Source organism: Patagioenas fasciata, chromosome 1, assembly GCF_037038585.1.
Source record: "Patagioenas fasciata isolate bPatFas1 chromosome 1, bPatFas1.hap1, whole genome shotgun sequence".
Lineage (NCBI taxonomy): Eukaryota > Metazoa > Chordata > Aves > Columbiformes > Columbidae > Patagioenas > Patagioenas fasciata.
Window position 1 is genome coordinate 33801992 of NC_092520.1, and position 22436 is coordinate 33824427.

The 22436-nt window shown below is 40.0% G+C and overlaps 1 protein-coding gene across 2 annotated transcripts in view; it reads left to right on the forward strand.

Moving 5' to 3' along the window:
- The window catches only part of EPSTI1 (epithelial stromal interaction 1), a 50729-nt gene that overhangs the window by 15086 nt on the left and 13207 nt on the right, over window positions 1-22436 (forward strand). The window contains exons 4-7 of one of the 2 annotated variants that reach the window (XM_071803636.1): window positions 1374-1447; window positions 2075-2158; window positions 7679-7752; window positions 18645-18738. In XM_071803636.1, coding sequence (XP_071659737.1) covers window positions 1374-1447; window positions 2075-2158; window positions 7679-7752; window positions 18645-18738 — 326 coding nt within the window. The remainder of the gene's footprint in view (window positions 1-1373; window positions 1448-2074; window positions 2159-7678; window positions 7753-18644; window positions 18739-22436) is intronic. The other variant, XM_071803637.1, reaches the window with a different exon arrangement.

The following is a 22436-nucleotide window of genomic DNA, read 5'->3' on the forward strand; positions in this document are numbered from 1 at the left end:
TGCCAGTAAAAGGCTAGAGAGAAATATCAAGCATCCAAAAATAGCAATTTTAGTAGCAATTTTATTTCCTAGACCCAGGGAGGCAACACTCTCCAGTGCCAGCTGTATGCTTACCTCTACTGCAGGCTTGTTGCTTGTGTACTGTGTGGCCGGTCTTTCTTAAGAGCTTCATCTTATGGAGTTGTTTCTGGACGTAGAAATGTTTCCACACTTCGGGAATTGATCTCCCATTCGCTGAACCTCACAAAAGTACCTAAAGATTAGTTATCTTCCATTAGTCAGTGGAGAAAGCTGCTTTTAGTTACTGGTGATCCCTCCTGAAAGATCTAGTATAGCTGTCTTACATTTCAGGAACCTCAAGCAGCACAGGCTAGTCTGGCTGTTTCTATAGAATAAACAGTCACATAGTGGGGAACTTCTCAGAAAATCATCAGGTGAAAATACAGCCCTCATCCTCAAAACAGGGTTGGGGCTGCTGTTATTTTTTTGCAATAACAGAGGGAATGAATTACTGGCTTTCCCAAAGCAGGAAAATACTTTGGAAAATAGTAAAGCAGAATGATACAATCAAAACTACTCCCTCCATCCTTTAAGACCTATTAGCATTTTCTCTGTGTGGTTGGCTTTTGGGTTCTTTTTTTGTTTGTATTTTGTGCTGTATGGTTTGAGTTTTGTTGTTTTTGTTTGTTTTGGGGCTTGTGTTGTTTTGTTTTGTTTCTTTGTTTATTTAAATTGAAGGCTGAACATTCTGGCCAGAGCTTTAGATGTTGTCAAAAGAGAGCCTGTGCCTTTGAAACGGGCACCTTCTGCTACCTAGATGTGAATAAGGGGTCTGTGGGAAAAGGCTTTGATTTCCATTTCAGAAAGAAGATTCTTCCTTGAGCCACAAGACATTACTTAGAAGATATTCAAATGATAGCATCCCATTAGAGCTGGCAGAGACTCCAAGCTCCTAAATGTGATAAAAAAGAAACTTTTTGGCAATAAAATTTCTGACTCCATGTGACAAACTGAGCAAAGGTGGAGAGAGCTGGATTTGAAAATGAAGACTCATCTGCAAAGCGTGACTGATTTTCTGGAAATGGAATAGTTCTTCAGTAAACTGATCATATACTGCAGGATGTATATGCTGGAAGGGTGGATGGTACAGTGGATGCTCTGTAAATAACAAGCTACTACCTTTGACAGATGGATAAAATGATCAGAAAGGTCTTCTGTCTGTTCTCTTTAATGTCAGAGAGCTACTGTAATTATGAAAGATTTCCTGTATATGCATACATCCACCCTGGTTTATTGCTGTTTTCAGAAATGACTTGCATTTGAACTAAAAATTCTCATGCAAAATGTAATTTGTACTTTATTTTTTTTTTAAGGTGGAATGGAATCAGAGGCTCAAGCAAGGCAAAAACAGCAAATGATGCTCATGCAATCTAAATATCAGCAAAAGGTCAGAAATAATAAATTTGTTTGTTTAGGGACTCAGAAAAAAAAAAGCTTTTCATGAAGTATTTCATATGGCTATAAAATAAACTCACAGCTGCTTGGCAAAGGAAAGTCATGAAACCTGAAGGAAGCAGCAGAAAACTAGAAACGAATGTTCTGCACCAAAGAAAATGAGAAATCTTGCTATAAATATGTAGCACCCATATAACAGATCATACCTAGAATGATAAGCGATGTAGTTGTAAAACCACTTATATGCTTCGCTATATCTCTGGCATGATGCTGCCTACACTTTGACTAATTGATCAATGTACCACCCCATCCTGTGCTTATGTAGAAATGTTGTTCCTGTTGTAAAAGGTATAAATGCTTGTAAGTTATCAATCACCTGTGTGATTCCTTGCATGGATGCCCATTTATCAGTCCTAGATTTCTCAGCCTTCTTAAAGACAATATCGGAGTAGCTGGTGCACAGCCTGCTTTATTCAGTGTCTTGTTTTAAGAAAAAATTCTGGAGGCTTTCCTCAAACACACTTCAGGTTTAGAAGATGTGCAGTACAGGAGTCAAGTTACCTTATGTGTTCTTTGTGTACGTATATATGTAAAATAATTTTCTATGTTTGTGATACAGCACAAGAGAGAAGAATATATAAGAGCAAAAAAGGCAAATGAAGAAGCTGAAATCCTGAAAATGAAAGCAATTCAGAGAGAAAAGGTAAATATTGTTACTGCAGAGTTGGCATCATATGACAAAATTCATGTCTTGATTTTTGATTTTGCTGAACTACATGGAATAGGCTAATTAAATGAAATGTTAGCCCTGGATTGCATCAGGTAGTTAGGAAATGCAGTCCTTCTCTGAGTAGCTGCCTGAGCTGATGTTCTTTGGGGCTTGGATGTTCCTTTGGCTCTTCAGAAAATCCAGCCTTTCACTTGCATCTGTACTGAAGAGATAGAAAGGGAGAACATTAGGATCAGGATTCATGCTGTCAATAGTGATACAGTTTATATAGTTCACTGTGGCATGAGCTTTCTCTGTAAGACCTAATTACGGCAAGTGGCACACAGACCTTATAGAAATCCATAATTGCCTGCTGTGCATGTGGGAGGAATACAAGAAAACCCAGCCTTTCACAGTGGAAAAGGCATCCAAATCACAAAAAGGTCAGTATAGTCTATCTGCCTTGTGCTGAATGCACTCTCAAATTCAGGTGCCCATCCAGTGCTCCTAAGGGTGCACACCCCGATGCATTGCTAACATGTAAGATCGTTTTTCCCTCTAGTATTTGCCATATATTGACATCAATGACGGCGGACTTTTGAATCTTCAGTTTTATTTTGCATCTGTTTGTTTTCTCTAGTTATTCTCACAAAGCGTCTTCTCATCCTGTGTGCTGCATAAATCTTGGTAAAAGTTCATTCCTTTCTCCTTGGTGGAAAGCAAGTAATGTGAAAGCAATGTAATGTGAAATTTAAACCAAGAAAAAAGCAAAAAAGGGGAGCGTGATACTTATGTGCACAGTAGTAATAAGAGAAAGGGAAGTTTCAGATTTGCAGGTTTTGTCTCCACAAGAATAAAAATTATCTTTTGTTCAGAAGCTGAAGGTTAATTAAAAAGTCATCACTACTGGATGGTGTACAAGGTTATGCATAAACAAAAATAGCCTTAATTGCATCTAGGTAAGGGCTAGTGTGTTCCCAGTCTTTCAGTGGTTAGCATTAATCTTTGGGGATAAACCCATACGCAGTAGCTCGCAGGGCATTAGATATTATCAGCTCACGTGTATCTCCAGGAGTAATGATGATAGCAATGGTTCACCTATTAAATATGTTGTTTGCCCATGGCCATTGGACAAGAAAAATGTTTGCAAGACTGCTGTAATTTATAGTTACACTTAGAAAATACATTGATGTATCAGTTTTGTTTTCATGCTCTTTAATTTCCTTCCCTTCACTCCCACAGATTATAAAATCTTTATAGATGTTGTAGACAGTAAAATAGTAACTATCAGTTTCTTCTAAAGGAGAATGCAACATCATGGCAAACATCTTTGCCAAACAGACTGTTTAATTTGAATAAATAAGCATACACTCACAAAACAAACAAACAGAGGAGCATGAAAGTGAACTCTTAATTTGAATTTGTTTATTTGAGTTCTCTTCCACAATAGTGACTGAGCTGATGAAGATTTCTGCTTGGAAGATGTTTATATACTAAAAATTTGACTCTGTGTTTAAGAAAAGCCTGCTGGAAGCCCACTAAAAGGTGTCAGTTTTGCAGTCTCACCCTGCCTGCAGTTGAAAGGCTTCCAGGAACTGAGGATGACAGGAAAAGGATATTGAAGAACCGGTACTGTAGGGCCAACAATGGGCCTTGGTTACCACAGGAGAGGAACTTTAAGTATTAGATTTGTAGGTGACTGCCCCCGCAGGGCATCAGCTGAGAGCATGTCTTTCTGCAAATTCACAAGCAGCCTTTTCTTGCTGGCTGGTCTTTGTCTGTCTTTTGCTCAAGGTTATTCATTCAGTAAAAACCAAATTGTCTGAAAGGAGATACTGGCTAGTTGGCTTTATCAGCAGGAGCCCTGAAACTTTCACAGCTGGAGACGTACTTTGCCAACAAATGTGAATGGTGAAGCCCTGCAGATCAATGCACGATGACTAGAGCAGGTGCTGGTACTCAACTCGGTTCTTCCTTGATTGCAAAGATGATGAACTGTAAGCCAGTGCTGCTTATGAGCACAGGATCTCTTTATGTTACTCCTTTAATACTTGTTTTGCAGTGAGAGGCAGTATCCACGCTTCTGTTTTCTTTGTGACCACGGAAAAAATGGGTGTCTGCCAAAGCAGTACCCCGATGTGGAAGGTCTGCCTTACCATCTGTACAAGTCCACCTGCCTGTCTCTGTCAGTCTTTAATTAACCATGAGGTTAGATACTGGAATACCAATGCTCTTGGCATCTGCCTTGTCTCTCTTCAGCTCCCAGAGAGAAGAAAGGTGGATTCTTCCCCCTCGTTCTGTGTTCCACAGGACCTGTTTGTGTGAATTAGTACTTGAGTCTCTGTGTGTAGGGGTGAATGGAATTTAGGATCATGTGCACTCCATGTCAGGCAGCTTGTCCTGAGGACCGCTTTGATTTGCGTTTTTTGGAGACATTCTGTAACATTAGCCAGGGAGTCCATATTTCTATATTTGTCCCTAGTGCTGAGATACATGTCTGAGGTGCAGAAAGAGTGAGAGTACATGGGAAGTATCATTATTATTCGCTCATTAGTAACAGGCATCTGCAGTTGGGTATCTTTTGCGCAGCCCTTCACATCAGAGATTTTGACCAGACTGAACCATAACTTCATTTGTACCTTTTGGATGAAAGGACAGTCAAAGTTCCCCCTAAAAATAAGCAAATGGTTAAGAGCTGGCTTTTTTTTTTTTTTTAAGCTTTCTGCATTTGTGCTCCGTACAAAATAGCCAGTGCACTGGGTGTTTCTGGTTCCTGTCATTCAACCTCTTTGTTCCTGTTACCCTGCCTTTAGCCTTTCCTTTTATATTCTAAATCTTGACTGAATATTAGAAGAGGCAAAACATCTGAAGTCAGTGTAATTCTACTTCGTGCAGTTTTCTTCTGCTCTTAGATTACGTAGTAAGAGTCCTGACATCTTTAGAAACTATTCTATTTAGAAGAAGCTGTAATTTCATTTTGTTCTTTATCAAATCATGTGCTTTTTAATTTGACTGTGTTAATCAGCATGAATAGCCTTTTTGGGGAATTTGTTAAAACCAGGCACTTTACAGACCTTCTGCTAATGCTTTTCAACATGTTTACCTTCAATATCACAGATGTTCCACTCTTGGCTTTGTTTTTGAAGGTTGTGCCAAATGTGGAGTGTTTTGGCATTGTCTATTGATAGATTGTCATTAGAATGTCCCAGTCTCGTTGCCTGTCATCTGTACACATCCTAAGCAGGGGTCCCAGGTTAAACCTCCATGGTAGAAAACAGTCACACCAGTCACAAGTAAATAATTTCAATATGCTAGAGTTTTCTTCAGGCACTGTTTTGGTGGTAGAACAATTATAGGATATTTCCTTTTTATCTAGTAGAAGACATAGAGTTATATTGAAGGATCGTATTTATCAAAGTTAATACCACTGTATTCTGCTAGCTAGAAGCTAGACCACAGTGAGCTTTGGGTTTGAAGTTTCACGAACCTCGCAATGTGATGGTGGAGGTCATGTCAAATGCTTTTTCAGAGGTGAAGGCATCAGCTTTCAGTGTTGGGCAGTGGTGGGGAAAAGGTTGGGAGCTATTGCTGGTGTCCTGTGAGTGTCAACTTCACCTTTGACAATAATAGATGCCAACAGTCTTCCTTTCTTCTTCTTTCGTTCCCTGTGAATTGTTAAGTTGCACAGAGAGGTGGGAGTATTTTGACTAAACAAAGAAATCATTAGTCTTTGGATAGAGGGGTTAGGAGCAAAGAAGATACCCCTTGAACACTATCAAAATTTACCTATACTGCTGGGTGATATTCCTTACTTTAGTTGTTTGTTTGTTGTTTTTTTTTTTTTTTAATTGCGTCAGTACTTCATGCATTCTACCACTGTCTCAGCATGTCGAATGAGCAACTGGACATCTTATTCAGAGATTCGTCTTTCTCCTTTTGTTTATTTTTCCATTGGCTTTTTGCAAATAATAACTTGTAAGTTATTTGCCTTCCAACAGTTTATATTGTTATACAACGTAGTGGCTCTTTCCCTATCTGCAGACATCTGACAGGATTTTATTCTTCTTAATCCAATATATGCTGAGGAAGAATTTGCACTTGTTTTGCAAATCTCTTCCAGACAGTGATTCTTTATCCAATTATAAAATACCCACCCTGAAATCACTGAAGGCAAAGTAGTTGAGTAACTGCCAGTAGAAATGTAGTTTTTCTGAAATATTATTGATTGCAGGACAAGAAGAAATTATTGGGGTGAGGGTTACAGCCTTGTTTTTAACAACACTTTCCCCCTTACACACACACATTCTACCTGGTCTTGCACAATACCTCCAGCCAGGTGCAGTGTCAGCTCCCTGATTTGGGGCTCTGACATCTACAGCTCCCTTCTCATCACTGCAAGATATTGTCTGAAATTTCCAGGGCACATCATTTAGAGCAATGCCTGGTTGCTGGGTTACTAAACGATTACTTTTTTTCATTTTGGGGGTGAGTGTTGAGCAGAGCGAGAACCAGAGGTTGCAGTTTGCTCAACTTTAGTCATTGCAAACCTCGGGTGGGCTGTCATGTAGGAGCATCCCCTCACCAACTGCAGTGTGAGGGCTTGTGCTCAAAATATAGCAGGGCTGAAATCTCAGTTTGGCACTTATGATTTGTGCTTTTAATACACTGAATTGCCTTTTGACTGCTCTTCCCACTGGACCTACGTACAGCCTGCACACACATAAAAAAAAAAAAAAGAAAAGAAAAATTGGCTGACCTCTTTTTGGCTTGAATTTAGCTTGAGCTACATGTTACTGTTGCAGCAAGTTCTCTATTTCTGCTTTAATATTTTATTCTACTTGAAGTTGGAGGGTGGAGAAGCTTAGATGAACCTTTCACTGGAAATTATGTGCAATTTTATATTGAAGGACTTAATCACTTATGGGATATCCAGGTTTCCAAAGGACTTTTCTGTGTCAAGGACTGGGTCAGCTCTTGCAGTGGGCATGGTATCTGAAGGAGAATAACACTGGTTAAGTATAAATGACTGCACTTTCTCCATCTTAGCGTGTATTCAACTGGTCAGTACATAGTACTCCTGAAGGCCACAGGTCTATGTGCATAGCTACATGTACTTGTATCACTGTGCTTTCAGTGCTACAAGACTATCAACTGCTTTGGGGCGGGGGGGGGGGGTTCATGTCCTCTACCTTCTTGCTAGGACTGGTGTTGAATCAGTTGTACCAAGACATGGCCCCAACAGTGCTGTGGCATCAGAACTGGGAAGGCTCACAAGGCCCTTCATGTGGACAAATGGGTCTGCTGGGAGCACAGTGCAGTTTTCTGTCTCTCAACTAGGAACTGTTTGGTCATGTCTGAATACTTTTACATCTGAGATTGGGTCACTTCTGTACCAAACTACTGCTGTAGTTGTTTTAAAAAGCAGAACATCAGAATACTTGAATTGAAATAATCAATATATGTTTCTGGCTTACTGGAAATCTCAAGTATGTTTTCTTGTTTTTAATCCTGCAGGCAGAGAGACTTGAAGTTAAAAAAAAGCAACAAGAAATGCAAAGAAGAGAGATGTTCTTTGAAGATCAGTATTAGTAAGTAATGTTTGAAAATTAGTACCTAAAATTCCTCATCTGCTTGTCCTTCTGTTTTGAGGTTGGTGGGGTTTTTTGGTGGTTGTTGTGGTTCTTTTGTTTGCTTTTATCTGGTTCAGGGCTCAGGAAGGGTTTGGCTTCTGTTGCTGTTCTTTCACTTTTTGGCTTGAAACTTTTGACGAGAAGGCAGTGGGTACAAACTGAAACACAGGAGGTTCCCCCTGAACATCAGGAAACACTTGTTTTTACTGCGAGTGTGGCTGAGCATGGGTACAGGCTGCCAGAGAGGTTGTGGAGTCTCCATCCTTGGAGACATTCACAAGATCTGGGCACCTGGCTCTAGGTGGTTCTGCTTTGGGGTCCTTTCCAGCCTCAACTACTTCTGTGATTCTGTGAAATATTCTGAGACTCCTCCATACCTTATTCTGTGAGAAATTTGGTTTAGTAGATTTCTTTTAGCTTCTTGAAACATACACTTTGAAATGAAAACTGTGAATTATAGAATGACTTTGTGCTTTCTCTAACTGAATCAATATGTGATAATTCAGTCCAAGACTAACTATTGAAACAAGGATATAAATTACATCTCCACCTATTTATTGTATTGGCTACTAAAGAAATCTAACTCTCATGGAAATAATGCAGACTTCCTTTATTTTGCATAGTCTTACAGCTTTTAAATGTAGAGATCTGCTGTGAAGATCTGTTTCCCAAGAATACCTCCTTAAAGTCAGATGTAGATATGGCTTAACTCCTGACATAACTAATTCCGTTGGCAGTGAAGGTCCTGCCTTGCCAGTTCACTCTACCCTATCTATTTATTTTTGACTGATCCATAATTATCACACAATGCTGTTTAAGTCATCTTTGCCATTTTCATCTTTGGCTCATGAAATTACTCATCTGTGTTCTTAGCCTGATTGATTGCTCTTCCCTTCTCTGTGACCTTTAAAAGAGTCACTTTTGTCCCATGCTAGTAGTTCCGGTTCTTTCATCATTTGCCTGAACTCTGTTCTCTAATGTATAGACATTTTAGTACTTTCTCATTGATCTCAACCTTTCTTGTCTTTTTCATTTTATTTCTGCCTATTTGGCTTTAGGTACAGCTCTTTCCTTAAATACATTGCCAATGTTTGTCTCTAAATATTTGTATTTTGTCTGCTCTTTGTCCTCTGTGTGTCCCAGTGTGGATTTCCCCACCACACACCTTGATTCCTCAGGATTTCTGAAGACCCTGTGTAGTGTTAGGTCTCTGCCGGTTCCAACAGACTTGAGTACCTTCATGATCTTTGAGCCTAACTCAGCAACATCATCAGGTCTTTTCAGCGCAGTGTCCTCAGTTATGGGACTTGCTTTTTCCTGAGGGGATTGTCAAGGTTCTTGTCTTCCATTTAATATGATTTTTGTCTTAAGGTTTATGCAGTTATAAACAGAGATATATCTCTTCCTTTCCCTCACCTTCCCTGTCTGTACCTTTTTCTGCATAGAGTGAAATGAATTCTGCTGATCAGCACTTTTTCCATTAAAATTAAGCTTTGTGCTGTCAAAAGCAGGCCCAAAGCCTATGAAACACCTTCATGTGGGTGGTCCCCAGGTGGTTTAGGAGCTCAGGGTGCCTGGGTACTGAGAAGGAGACCAGCTGGCAGCCGTTCTGTCCACTGATTTAGGAAAGCCTTACAAGCATTCAGCTGGTGTTATCTTAGGAAACCAAACTGACTGGTGCAACTGAAGATAAAGATGGACTGTCGAGCTCCATTGCTTGAGATTATGTTCAACTATCAGAAGATTATTTGTGTGTACTATATTGAAAATACACCAGGAGGGCCCTGTAGATACTGCACCTGAAGAAAGTGAGATGAGAACTTACCTACAGTGAATGCAACTGCGGTTGGGTGTCATGGTTGAGACGGACAAATGGCATAGACCAAGTTCTTCCAGGATGAGAGTAGTAGCTCCATTTATTGCCACAAGTGCATTTTTATACAGTTTTACCAATTCATGTGTCTCTTCACTATTGGTTACAAGTTACAGCAGTAACATCTCATTGGCTGTTTTTGCTATCATCAATGTTACTCTTTTACTCCCTTCTTTCTTACAGGTACATCTCTAACATCTCCGGATACTCTGTTACTCCCATCTTTCTCACGGGTAGGCCTTACTATCTTCAAGGCTAATTTCTGTTCCCATGCCCTCTGCCAGGGAATCCATGGACCCACCATAGTCCCCCACAGTTGGGTAAAAACCTCCCACACTGTACAGTGTGCCCCTGGTGTCTTCCCTGGTCTGAAGGAATCCTCTGGTGGGCAGAGGAATCTTTACCTCTGGATGTTGTTGAGGTTGCATTGCTAAGATACATTGCCATTATGGAGCACAATATCCAGGAGTAATGGAAAGTACTGTGCGACATCTCAGATCTTGTGAAGTAACTCCACTGAGGTACTATCTATTGGTTATTAGAGACATGTTTGCATAAAAGTGCTTGGTATTTAAAGATGTGCTTTTGCCTACTATGCAAAACCAAGTGACTCATTACTTCCATCATCCAAGACCTTATGTCTGGAGACGAAGAGAACAAATATGAGGTTGTGCCCCTTTCCTCGCTGTCTCTGCTGGAGTATTTTGATCTCCTTCCCTGCTTGCTGAGAGAGAGGGGAAGGGAGGTCATGCACTGCATATAAAACAATGACCTCTGCAAAGTCATGGCCTGTGGAGCCATTTCAAAAGATAAGCTGCCTTGTTAGTCTGCCCTCTGTAAGCATCTGTAGCTGCAATATCACAATTTCCTGAGAAGATCAATGCCTACCAGCAATCTCATTAGCGGGGAAACCTTTTAAAATTGATCATCACCTCTAGCTGTATTGGCTTCCATGGGGCACAGCCCAATCAGTACCTCTCTTGTATGAAGTGCCGCTTCTGTTTGATAAGGAAAGGCACTTAAGATTCTAATGTCATTAACATACTCTAACAATAAAATATTATACTGACCAGAAGTTCATTGTTCTGATTAAATTCCTGTCACTATTAAAAACAAGAGCTTCTCACTGAAATCCCCTTTCAAAGGTTGTAACACGAAGGAAGTGTATACCAAAAGGAAAAATTGTCTGCAAACTTGTCCACTGTCTGCAGAATACAGTTATTTCCTATCTCTTGAAAGCCTCGTTAACTTATTTGTGTACAACTGGCCCTTGAAAGTCAATTGTATCTGTTATCACAGCTGCTTTAGTATGTGTTTGTGCCTTGTGAGAATGAGATCTAGACACACATGCAGAGTGTTGTGGAAAAGTCTGCAAGTCTCTCTCTTTTGGGATCAGCATCTCCTCTGACTCAAGAACACTCAAGCTTTGTTAGGTGACTAACACGGACAAAACTCACAAGGTATCTCCTAAAGCAGCTGTGTATAAAAGGCCTGAAGAGCACACAGGAGCAGACTTTGGGCTGGGGGAATAACTGCATGGCAGGATTACTGTGGTTTGTACTAACAGAGGAGAAGCATTTGAGGGATTTATCAGTGATAGTGTCACTGTGGTTCTGCCTCTGCAGAAACCAGATCTAGAAACTAAAGAGTACATGTGCGCTTTTCTGCTGGAAACTACTTAGAAGAAAGGACTCTATTTCATTTGTGAGTTATGGTGTCTTGGATGCATTTTGCTTTGATGGCCTGTGGTAGAGACTGTGTTTCTGTCAGAGTACATTAAAATGGAATGAATGCTTCTGTAGCCCATATTTTGCAGTTGCTAATCCTTGTGAGGAAAGGACTGAGTGTCTATCTTTCAAAATGGAAATTATGAAGAGGTTAAATGGCTGACCCAGAACTTTTCAGGACATAGCTCTTTAGTTAGGACACAAAAATTGCCATTTAAACAGTAATGAGGGATGGATACCTCATGACTTGCTTTTCTCTATGACTTGCTGTGCAGGCTGTTTGAATTTGTGCCTGAACTGTAGCGTGTCTCACCATATGGTTTTAACCCAGCTTTCTAGTAAGGTACTTTTATTTAATTTGGATTCAACTTCCCAGAAACAGTAGTGTTGGATGTGGTTCACCGCTTTTCTAATAGCCATCTGCCTCTTTATGTAATGGGAAAAGCAGTCTAGAACATAGGGTTACTTTTTAATAGTACAGGATGGCTGTTGTATCACTTCATCCTTCCCTTTGCTACATTTTTGTGCCTCTGTTTTTGTGAAAGTTTTACTCCTGTAAAAATTCCTGGCACTGCTGCTCTCGGGTACATGTGTGCACTCAATATATTCTGCTCAGAATTTGGAGCTGGAAACAGAATTTGCCATAGTGTCTCTAAGTGCATATTCCAAACACAACACAGGAGGTTCACCAAACCAAGCTGATATATGCTTGTCTGCCAAAGCAGTCTTCTCAGAAGTCATAAAAGGCAAGAAGCTAAAACCTGAATCAAAACAGAATTTTTATTTATTTATCTATTTTTACAGGATAAATATTAGTGTCCTTGCCTGTTTTCAGTCTCCTGTGATGTGTGGTTCAAACAGCAGGCTGGTAACAAATTTTCCCCACAGAAGTGCAAATGTAAACCTGACCAGACTTCTAATACAGGTTGCCAGAGAGAATGAAAGAGGGCTCACACAAAAAGGCTTTGCAGCCTTGAAAATCTTTTGTTTGCTTCTTTTCACCACAATGGTCTTAGTTTTGTTCATTTGCTCCTGATTATTTTAAACATTGTCAATTATTTAGCTAACAGGCAGAAAACTAGGCTTTTATAGACATCCAAAGGGACTCTCTTGAGTGTAATAATGAAGGCAGTTTATTGAACGCCTGTGAGGTTGCTTTCTAATTGTATGCATTAATCTGCCCATGCAAGCTGGCTGAAAATATAGAAGCAGATTGCACATGCAGATGGAGCACACAGAATGGAAGATCTATGCAATAGACATATACAAACCTGCATTTTCCTTAAAACTAGATTGATGCTTATTACTTCAGATAATAGATGAAACTTGATGTTTAAAATAACTTCCAAGAATGTTGGATGAGTTGGTGGGAGGAAAGAATATCCCAGCTGCATTATTTCATCCAGTCAGGAAAACAAAAAAAAGGCAGTGGCTTGACAGGAAAGATTGGTTTTTGGCGTGGGTGGGAAGTGATGGAAATAATTCTGCTGAGAAAGTTGCCCCTTTTTTTTTTTTTTTTTCTTTTTTTAAACCTATTTTTATGCTTTCTTGAAGCCTTATATCTAAAATGAACTAATACCACATTTTTTTGTTCTTATCGCCAAGAACAGGAACACAAACTCAGGAACGTGCAAACAAGAAAGCCTACCAGCCAAAGATAGCAGAGTTTTGATCACTATCATTAGGTTTGTCCAAGTCCTACTTAGTATGCTTGTGGATCCCTCCCAGTCAAGTCTGTGAATTCTGTATTAAGCTTGGTATGTGGCTGCTGGAAGGGTTTGTGCTGGAAAGCGAGTGAACTAAATACCCAGAGGTTGGCCTTTCTTCCCAGTAAAGGGCATAACAGAACCATCAACAGGAATTTAATGGGTTAATTATTGCACGTTGTAATTTTTCACCTTATAGCTTCCAGCAAATGATGAATCCCCCCACCCACACCAAAAAATGGACATTACTTCATGCTGACCATTTGGCACATACCTGATGTATGTTTTTTTTATTTCTTGCCCAAAAGCAGACTCTGTCCTGCAGGTGTGTGTTAGAGTTGAGGTACAGGAGACCCACAGTTGAGAGTGTGCTTGTTGCTGACAGACAGAGATGTTTTTTCTACTTAGCTCCTTGTTATGACCCAGCTGTGGGAAACATGGCAGCTGATTGTAGCTGTCTGAACTTATTTAAACCTTTTAAACTTCTTGCCGCGGTAAATCTCTGCAAAGAGGAGGGGATGTGAGAGGAGGCATGTGTAACCCTACACCAGCAAAAGCCACTTGCAACTTTCTTAACAGCTTCATTTTGAAATATGTACCTTTGGTGGGATTATTTTCATAAGTGGTATTATTGGCTCTTCAGCTTCATTCCCACTTCAGCAAATTATTCTTATTAGTGAAAATCCCAACTACACCTCACTTTGGGGTCTCCTTCTCTGTCTCCTAACACAGAATCTGTGGGAAACCTGCATCAGTGGACAACAATCTCATCAACCTTTGCATCAATGTCTGGAATTTCCTCTGTTTTAACATTTTATGTTGTTAGGCCACGTGCCAGAGGAGCAGAAATGGCCCTAGTACCATCCAGCCTGGCTTGTGGGTCAGAACAGGTGCCCAACCAGGATGCATCTGACAACACACAAAGCAGAGCCCTCGCTGAGAAAGGAACAAGGGCATCAGCCCATCAGTCCACCTGCCATAGACCTTACTGAAACGAAAGGCAGTTTTTCTTGGGGGGTAGGCTTTGGTAGAATTAAGCAACTGATATTAATTTCCACGCAAGTTGAGGAAGTTATTGTGCTTAGCCTGTTAAATATGTCAAAGTGGCACCGAAAGTATAGAGCTGCTTGCTGGTGCTGCAAAAAGATGTGTCTTGAATGAAATTCAGTTTTGATTTTTTGGTTTTGTTTTTGAGCAGGGGAGTCTGGCTTTTGTTTAAAAAAACATCGTGAAACTTCTGGGCAAATGTGTGAAACTAACGCTATGTATGCATTATGCACAGTTCTTAGTTTTTCAGCTGAATTGGAAGAAAATGGCGAAATACTGCTTTAGCATTGTTTACTGGCTGATGTGTCCATATCATTCAGGACTAGATGCTGCTTCTGTTGTCTTAGTCACTAGTCATGTTGTCTCCTCTCTGAAATGGCTATAGTGATTTACCTGGCTTGTGATTCTTTATTTTTTACTTTTTATTGCTGTTTCTGAATGTCTCTTAGCATACTTGTGGACATTCGTTAGAGCACAATTGTAATGCTGGAGATCCCGCAGCTTGAGAAAACAACTTCAGGAGGTGTCTTTTTTTCAGTAGTAATAAGAGTGGCCGTTATCTTCTAAAACCTGTCAAGAGAAATAGGTTTATGTTATATGCAAAAGTATCGTGCTGCTTTTTTTTTTCGCCCAAAAGCACTGGCATAAAAGCCAGTGTATTTTTCTGTATCCTGGCATTTCAATATCCATCAATTAAAGCAAAAGAATTAGGTGCCACTGGGCACTGGAAAGCAGTAATGAAGATTACAAAAAGCCTTTTTAATTTATGCATTTTTAATGTTAGTCTGTAAACCAGACTTACATCCAAGAACTTTATGTGTAGGCAGAAAAATTCTTTTCTTTACATCTTTGTTCTGAGAGGAATACAGTCTCAAATGAAAAGCTTAGCAAGCGGTGCTGTGCAGCTCCTGGGTGGAAGCAGATTCTGGAGACTGAGTCCATGTCCTTTCTCATGTCTCTAAGGATGAATCCTTTCAAGGGCTGGCTCTTCTGTTTGCCCTACAGATGTGACAGAAGTTAAGACCAGATGACACACAAAGTTAAAGACCTCATTCTGCACAGGATTTTAGACCTCAGGTCCTGCAACAAGATCAGTTGTGGGTTTTCGGATCTTCCACAGTTGCACGCTGGGGTCAACTTTGGAGCTTTCTGCTTCTCGGCTGTTGAGGCTGGTGACCCTGTAAGAGCATGGCAGCTCCTACCTAGGCCAGAGGAACCTCGGCTCACTCTGACTTCTACATCCACCCCCATGTCTCACCCCAGTGGAAGTGTGGGCAGCGCACGCATTGAGTCCCAAACAGTGAGAAATGCCTGTGGATTACCTGATCTACAAGTGGCTTGTGGGTGCAGGGTGCCAGCTCTAAATCCCAAAATTACATAGTTCTCAGTGGAATACCTAGCAAATTCATGTTTCTGCATTTTACGTGTGCTTGTTGAGCTTCAAGTATATGCATTTACCTAACAGCTTTTAAGAAAGGACTCTGCCTGAAGAATAGTTGTGAAAAGGTAAAGCTGTGTATCTGAGAACCCACAGAAAGCATCTGCAACAGGGACTGATTTCCACAGTCATGGCCTGACCCCTCCCAACACATTTCTCAACGACCCTGGCAGCAAAGTCATTATTTTCCTATGACAGCCCTTAAGACTTTTTCAGCCCCCGAATCCAGTATTGAGCATCACACCCCCACAGCTGCATCTGTACTAATAAATTATACACTGTCAATCACTATCACTTTTGAGGCCAACAAGCCTAAGACTGCCTGCTTCTGTTGCTAGCAGACATTTTTACCTCCCAAAACAAAAACTGCCCAGTTGTATCCAAAGTGCCTGTTGGGAGTTACTTGTGTTTGATATTGATTCCTAGACAGCAGCCAGGAGTTATTTGGGCAAGTGCTATTTGGAACAGGTCAGAACTATTCCGGGAGCTGTTACCACGTTATAGAAGGCTGAGTTCCCATGCTAAGAGTATTGCCTGGTGCTATTAAATGTACCAGTATGGGAGTAGCCTATATGCCTCATATGGTTGCTCCGGTTTAACCAGCACTTCTGAAGATCTGTCTTCCCTCCAGCTTGATGCCTAGAGATTGTCAGAGCTTGGGTTAGTAGCCTGGTAGGAGCGTGCCATCTTCTTGGTTTGTCTAAATTTTGTGTCTCCTTTAGCCTAGCTGTTTTTGAAGGGTATCAGGATGCTGCTGCATGGAAAGGAATTTCTTTGGCTCATGCTCTTCTTTCTTTGTTAATAATTACTTTAGAGGAACACGTTTTATTGATGTCTTTTATTAGCCCTTAAAATTTTAGCAAGTGAGTGAGATGTTGCTCCAACTGTCTGAACATGAAACACCTATGGACACTTCGATATGCTGGTCGCCTTCTGGGGATAATGTTTTCCTCACTGGAACATTAATTGAACTGTCATCTCTTTGACTTTCCCCTTTCTCTACAGCATGGCTTATGCTATGCTCTGCGTTGTTATAAGTCTAATATTATGAAAAATAACATTCAGGCAATATTTTGAGAGTCTGACAACTTCAGATGCATTGCTGGGTTTCCATAAAGATTATACACAACAAATTAGCATATAGGACTGACTTGACTGAGTTTGTCTTTAGTCAGGTTCAGAAACCAGAGTCACTTTCTTCTGCTAGGGGCACTTTATTAATGTGTTACTTAATTTGGTCTAGTAGGGTGTTTTCTGTGTTCAAAGGCAGTGTACAATCTTGCTGAGAAGCTTCCAGTCTTGTAATAATCTTTTCTAATACTGAAACTGAGATAGCTTTTCATCTATCAGTGTGCTGATCTGGGAATTGCAGTATCTTCACCCTTCACCCCATTTTTATGCAAATAATAAGAACTTCCACATACCCCATGTCATTCTTTTGCCACCCATAAGGAACTAGGACATCCAGGTATACCCCCAGATTGCCAGATATTTCTTTGCAGAGTTTCAACCTTCTCAAATCTATCCAGATTTTCTGTAGAAGTTCTTAGTCTTTCTTTTAGCAGTTTTAGCATAGGTAGAGTAACACAAAATCTGCGATCTAAAACATCAAGTTCCCAAAATTATTCTGTGCAATCTCACCACTCAACCACTCATCTTTCATGGAAAAAAAACCACTCCACAAGTGTGTACTTAACACTTGCATAAGAAGACTACTAATTTATTTAACCTTGATGTACAGGTGCTTTGTGTATTGGGGAACTTTATTTTTCACTTGTCTTTTTCTGTATTGTTCATTGGCTGAGATCCATGTTAACTGCCCAGGTGATGAAGGAAAGGGAGTGAACTGGGAATGCTGAGCCTCTCAAAGCATAATTTGCTACAGCTTGAGCAAGTAGTCTGTACCTGAAGTGCTAACAGTTTTTTTATTATTATTTATTGTGTAGAATAGCAGAGGAGCACTTATGAGTTCTTGTTCTTTTTCTGCATTTTCCAAACATGCGTCTACTCACTGTTTCAGAACGTGGAGTGAAAGACAGAAACATGCTTGGTAGTGTTTCAGCAGTTAGTCATCATCATGCTTTGGCATCCAAGGTTTTTTCTCCAAGGTTAAGTAGCTGTCTTTGGTAGTGGTATCTTCTCCCCTGCAGAACTAGCTGTTTGCCCTGTTAGCAGAGAAAATCTTTGTGTCAAATGCCTCTTGAAGCGCTCATTCCGCTCTAACTTTGGTACTTTCATGCTTTCAACAGCAGTATGCAGAAATAAAATTGCTTCTTTCTTCTAACTCTTCCTTTGAGTGAGCAAAGACTTGAATAGATATTCTTGGGACTGCAGGTTAGGAAACTGATTCCCAGTCATGACTCTGAAACTCCTTAACATCTGTTTATGTTGTTGCTTGTGACTTTGTTTAACGGCAACTGATTAAAACTGTGAGCAAAGTGATGCTACTTTGAAAATCTGGTTTATAAGGGATGCAATTGGAAAAATGAAATTGCCCTTGCCAGAATAAGAAGCGGCAATGTTGTGCAATTCTGCATCAACTAAAGACAAGCTTTTTTTTTTTTTTCAATGATATATAATGCTTTGAAGTCTCTCTGCTTGATGAAGTAATCTGTTGTAAGGCTCCATTGTATTAATCATGAAAGAAAATTCCTTAAAATAATCTTTTAAATAACTTACTCGAGATTTATAGATCTGGTAGAATGATTTGCAAGAGTTCAGTGAAGCAATTGCATTCTGATGGAGTCCAATGATATGTGAGTCTGTGTTTTAGGAGCTTTACAACAAGTAAAGAAAGCATGGCCACTGTAGACCCCAAATATGCAAATGGCAAGAGCTGTTTGCTTAAAAAGTCCTCCCAGCAAATGTCTTATCCACAATATAGGTTCTGTATCCTCTGTCCCGTTTAATTTTGTCTCCATAACCTTTTGTTCCACCTGTGATGTTTTTCAGCAGTTGTATGATAAAATGTCTAGGCTAGATTCCAAGAGTGGAATAAAAAGCTGTATTTATTTTTATGGAAGCACTAACAATTCTATTTGGATTGGATTTCTTCGTAGCAAAACCAATGAATTAGTGAACAGATTGGACTTGGGTTTGCCAAAGAGTGATTCCTGTCAGATTGCTGCTCGTGGCCCAGAATCTACAGCATGGGTAAGCAAAACCATGGCATGTGCTATATTTTCTGTCAGCTTTCCAGGTGCTGTCAGTAGTGTAATATTAAAATATTCTAATTGAGCTTAATTGCCTAGACATAAGTCAGTGAGTACAAAGGAGTCTTTCTGGTGAATGAGATTTGCCTGCGTTGTCTCTTACACCCTGGCAGAGTATCCTACAAAGTAGGAGACTGCCTTTATTACTCACAGATCTCTCTCTGATAAATGAGAGCCAGATTTATATTCTAAGGTCAGATCAGAATCTTAAATGTGCTCTGTACACACCTCTTGGTGGCAAGCTTTTATGAAATCTCAACTAGTTCATGTCAGCAGGTGTTTTACTGCATTGAAAATCTAGGCAGAAGACAAGCTAATTTCTCACTGAATCCCCAAAATGATACCATAGACTGTTTAGTGACGTTTTCCTAGTTTGAATGAGCCTGGTAAGTATCAATGTAATTATGAAATAGATGAAGTTTCGCTGAAGTTTCATTATTCTAATTGCCTCAGAAGTTTGGGTTTTTTTCACATATGATTAGTCTCTTTGTGTCTAAACCAAGCTTTCCTATGGATGTAAAAACTTGTGGTGATGAATACTAACTCTGAGACAGAAGCATTTCTCCTTTAGGGAGGCTTGTAATTGGTGAAAGACGGAGAACAGGACAGAACTTGTTGTTCCAAGAAATAGTCCTTAGTCAGCAGAAACTTGGAATTATCGGATCTGGGCAGCCCTCTGTTGTATACGGCTTTGAACATCAACAGTTAAGTAAAGAGATGGAAAGATTTACCTCTGTATTTCCTCAGAAACCTTAAAAGTGTGCAAGACCCTTCATTATAGGGATTGCTGCAAACAGAATATATGACAGCTCCGTTTTGCCTCTGGTATCTCCTCCTGGTCTTCATTGCATGGAAAGGGAAGGTGATACTGAAAACAGGTTCCTTTGTGCTTTTATTCCTCGGGTCATTTTGTGTCTCTGAAAATCCTAAAGAAATCTTAGTGTATGTGGGCAGATGTACAGCTTGAAGGAACCAACTTCTGCCCAGCATTTCTGGGCACAAGGTCGGTTGCAGGCGAGAGACTTTCAGACTCTATTTTGTAGTCCTGGGCAGACAAGCAAGATGAAGGGAGAAAAGATGTTTTGAAACCACTTCTACCTTCCTCTTGAAGCATCTGACACTCTAAACAGTGAGGAACTTGTTCTTTGTTTGGAAAGACACAGCGCTGCAGCTTTTTGTATGGTGTGAACATTGAACTGCAAAGACAAGTGAGCTCATGTCCCCAGGACTGGCTTGGATTTCAGCATTTTGGTGTGGTGTCTTCATATCTGTGCAGAAAGGGGTGGATGTGTGAAGGAACACAGAGTTCTTTCAGGTGTACAGGCCCTACTTTTAGCTGCTTCACCTACCTATGTGTGCCTTTCTCTTTGCAGTTTTTGAGGGGTTCCTCAATAAGTTGTGCCAAATTACACACCATAGTTTATCTTTGGCTTCACTAGCATCCAAGCAGATAAAATACTTAGTTTATCCGTATCATAGAATCATAGAATGATTTGAGTTGGAAGGGACCTTAAAGATCATTTAATTCCAGCCCCCCTGCCATGGGCAGGGATACCTCGTACTAGACCAGTTTGCTCAAAGCCCCATTCAACCTGGCCTCAAACACTTCCAGGGTTGGGCATCCACAGCCTTTCTGGGCAGCCTGTTTAAGTGTCTCACCACCCTCATAGTGAAGAATATCTTCCTTATATCTCATCTAAATCTACCCTTTCTCAGTTCAAAACCATTACCCCTTGCCCTATCACGATATATGCCCTTGCAAAAAGCCCCTCTCCAGGTTTCTTGTATGTCCCCTTTTAAGTACTGGAAGGCTGCTATAAGGTCTCCCTGGAGCCTTTTCTTCTCCAGGCTGAAAAACTCCCACTTTATCAACCTGTCCTCATAGGAGAGGTGTTCCAGCCCTCTGATCATTATTGTGGCCCCCCACCCAGGTCTTGCTTCCATGCACCCATGTTTGTCTTATGTTGGAGGCCCCAGAGTTGAATGCAGTAGTGTAGGAAATCTGGTCCAATCTTTCAATATTTTCCATAGCTTATAGCTTTAAAAACATCTAAAGTTTTTACACATTAAATTTGAGTGCATTTTTAGGAGGCGCTTGTGCTATAATGAAAAAATGTGAGGCTAAGGCCCTTTGACAAAGAAGGAGTCATCAGCCTCGTGTCTATACCTGTCAGAATTTTTACAAACTTAAAAGTCAGTCTTTATGTTTATTTAGTCCTTGTGAATTCTTCAGGGACTACCAGCAAGGGTGAAAATTGTCTGAGGAGGGTGTTCTGATATTGATAATTTTCCATTAGGAGTATAGTGTGACCAGCAGCTTGTAGTAGACACGTACAGCTGTACATCCTGTTTGCTTATGCATAGGCTTTTCTGCTTAATGAACATTGTGAAAGTCTTTTAAGATACTAGTTCAATATTGCAACTCTCTTTTGAGGTCACAAAGTGTTGCCAGCCCTAATTTATAAATAAAGTTTCTCAAAAAGAGAGGCAGAAATCTTATTATATTTATATATTACCAAAATCATTGGGGTTAGCCATGAATCAGGACCTTGCCTGTGCTAGATTTTGTAAATCTATAGATTGTGTGAATATCTTGAAGTCACCCATGGATCCTGTACTGTTCTTTAATACTAGCTGATGTCTTTTGCATGGCACCACTTCTATAGTTTTGTGAATCAATTAATCACTTGCTTATAATGCAGCAATGCAGTTTGCAAAATGTCTTCCCAATCAACTTGGGTGAGGTACAGTCTGTAGGCATATGCACAGCCTCTGTACGCTGTATGAGGAATCTGAGGCACGTAACCAATAGCTGTTATCTAAATAAACTTGGCATATTACCAAAATGCTAAACCAGTGAGAAAACTTGAGCTCTAATTTTCATGTTATCTTGTACCTGACATTTGTCCGGAGTAATTAAAAAGATTCAACCAATGTATTTAAATAGTGAAGTGTGATAAGCGTAGGAAGTGCCTGACATGCATGTTAAAAGGGGGGCACAGATGTATGTGATTTTTTAAATTTAAAATTAATGGTCTAAAAAAAGTTTGGGACAATGCAATGTTGATTGAATTTTTCCCATACATAATTTCTTTGATGGTGATATTAATTTAGCATACCTAGTTCAAATATCAGTGTCAAGTATTACTTGATGTGCATGAACAAATTTGACTTCTTTGGAGTGACTCTGTCATTGGTGACTTTTTTGGCTTGCTTATTTAATCAAGCTCATAATTAATTTTAATCCTGTCTTTCAAAGTGTTCCCAATCCTGTGTAGATTTTTATTGTCTTCCAACTTGATTAACGTACACTCCACACAATTCTCCAAGCCATTATGGAGAGTAATGAATAATATTGCACACGGAATGAGTCTCCCTGGACACATGTAACAACTCCTCCCAACTCAGAATTGAGCTATTAATAATTGCTTTCTGTATTCAGTCTTTTTAGCAAATTATGTGCCTGTCGTTTTAATGGTATCATTCTGCATGCATATATCAAGATTTGAGAACATTGTATAGACCTGCAGCAAATTCCTCACTAAAGTCAAACCTGCATAGATCTTGTATTAAATTATACTGGCTCATTATTTAGTGTGCTATGCTCTGTCCCTGCTCAAAGACTTTACAGTATAAATT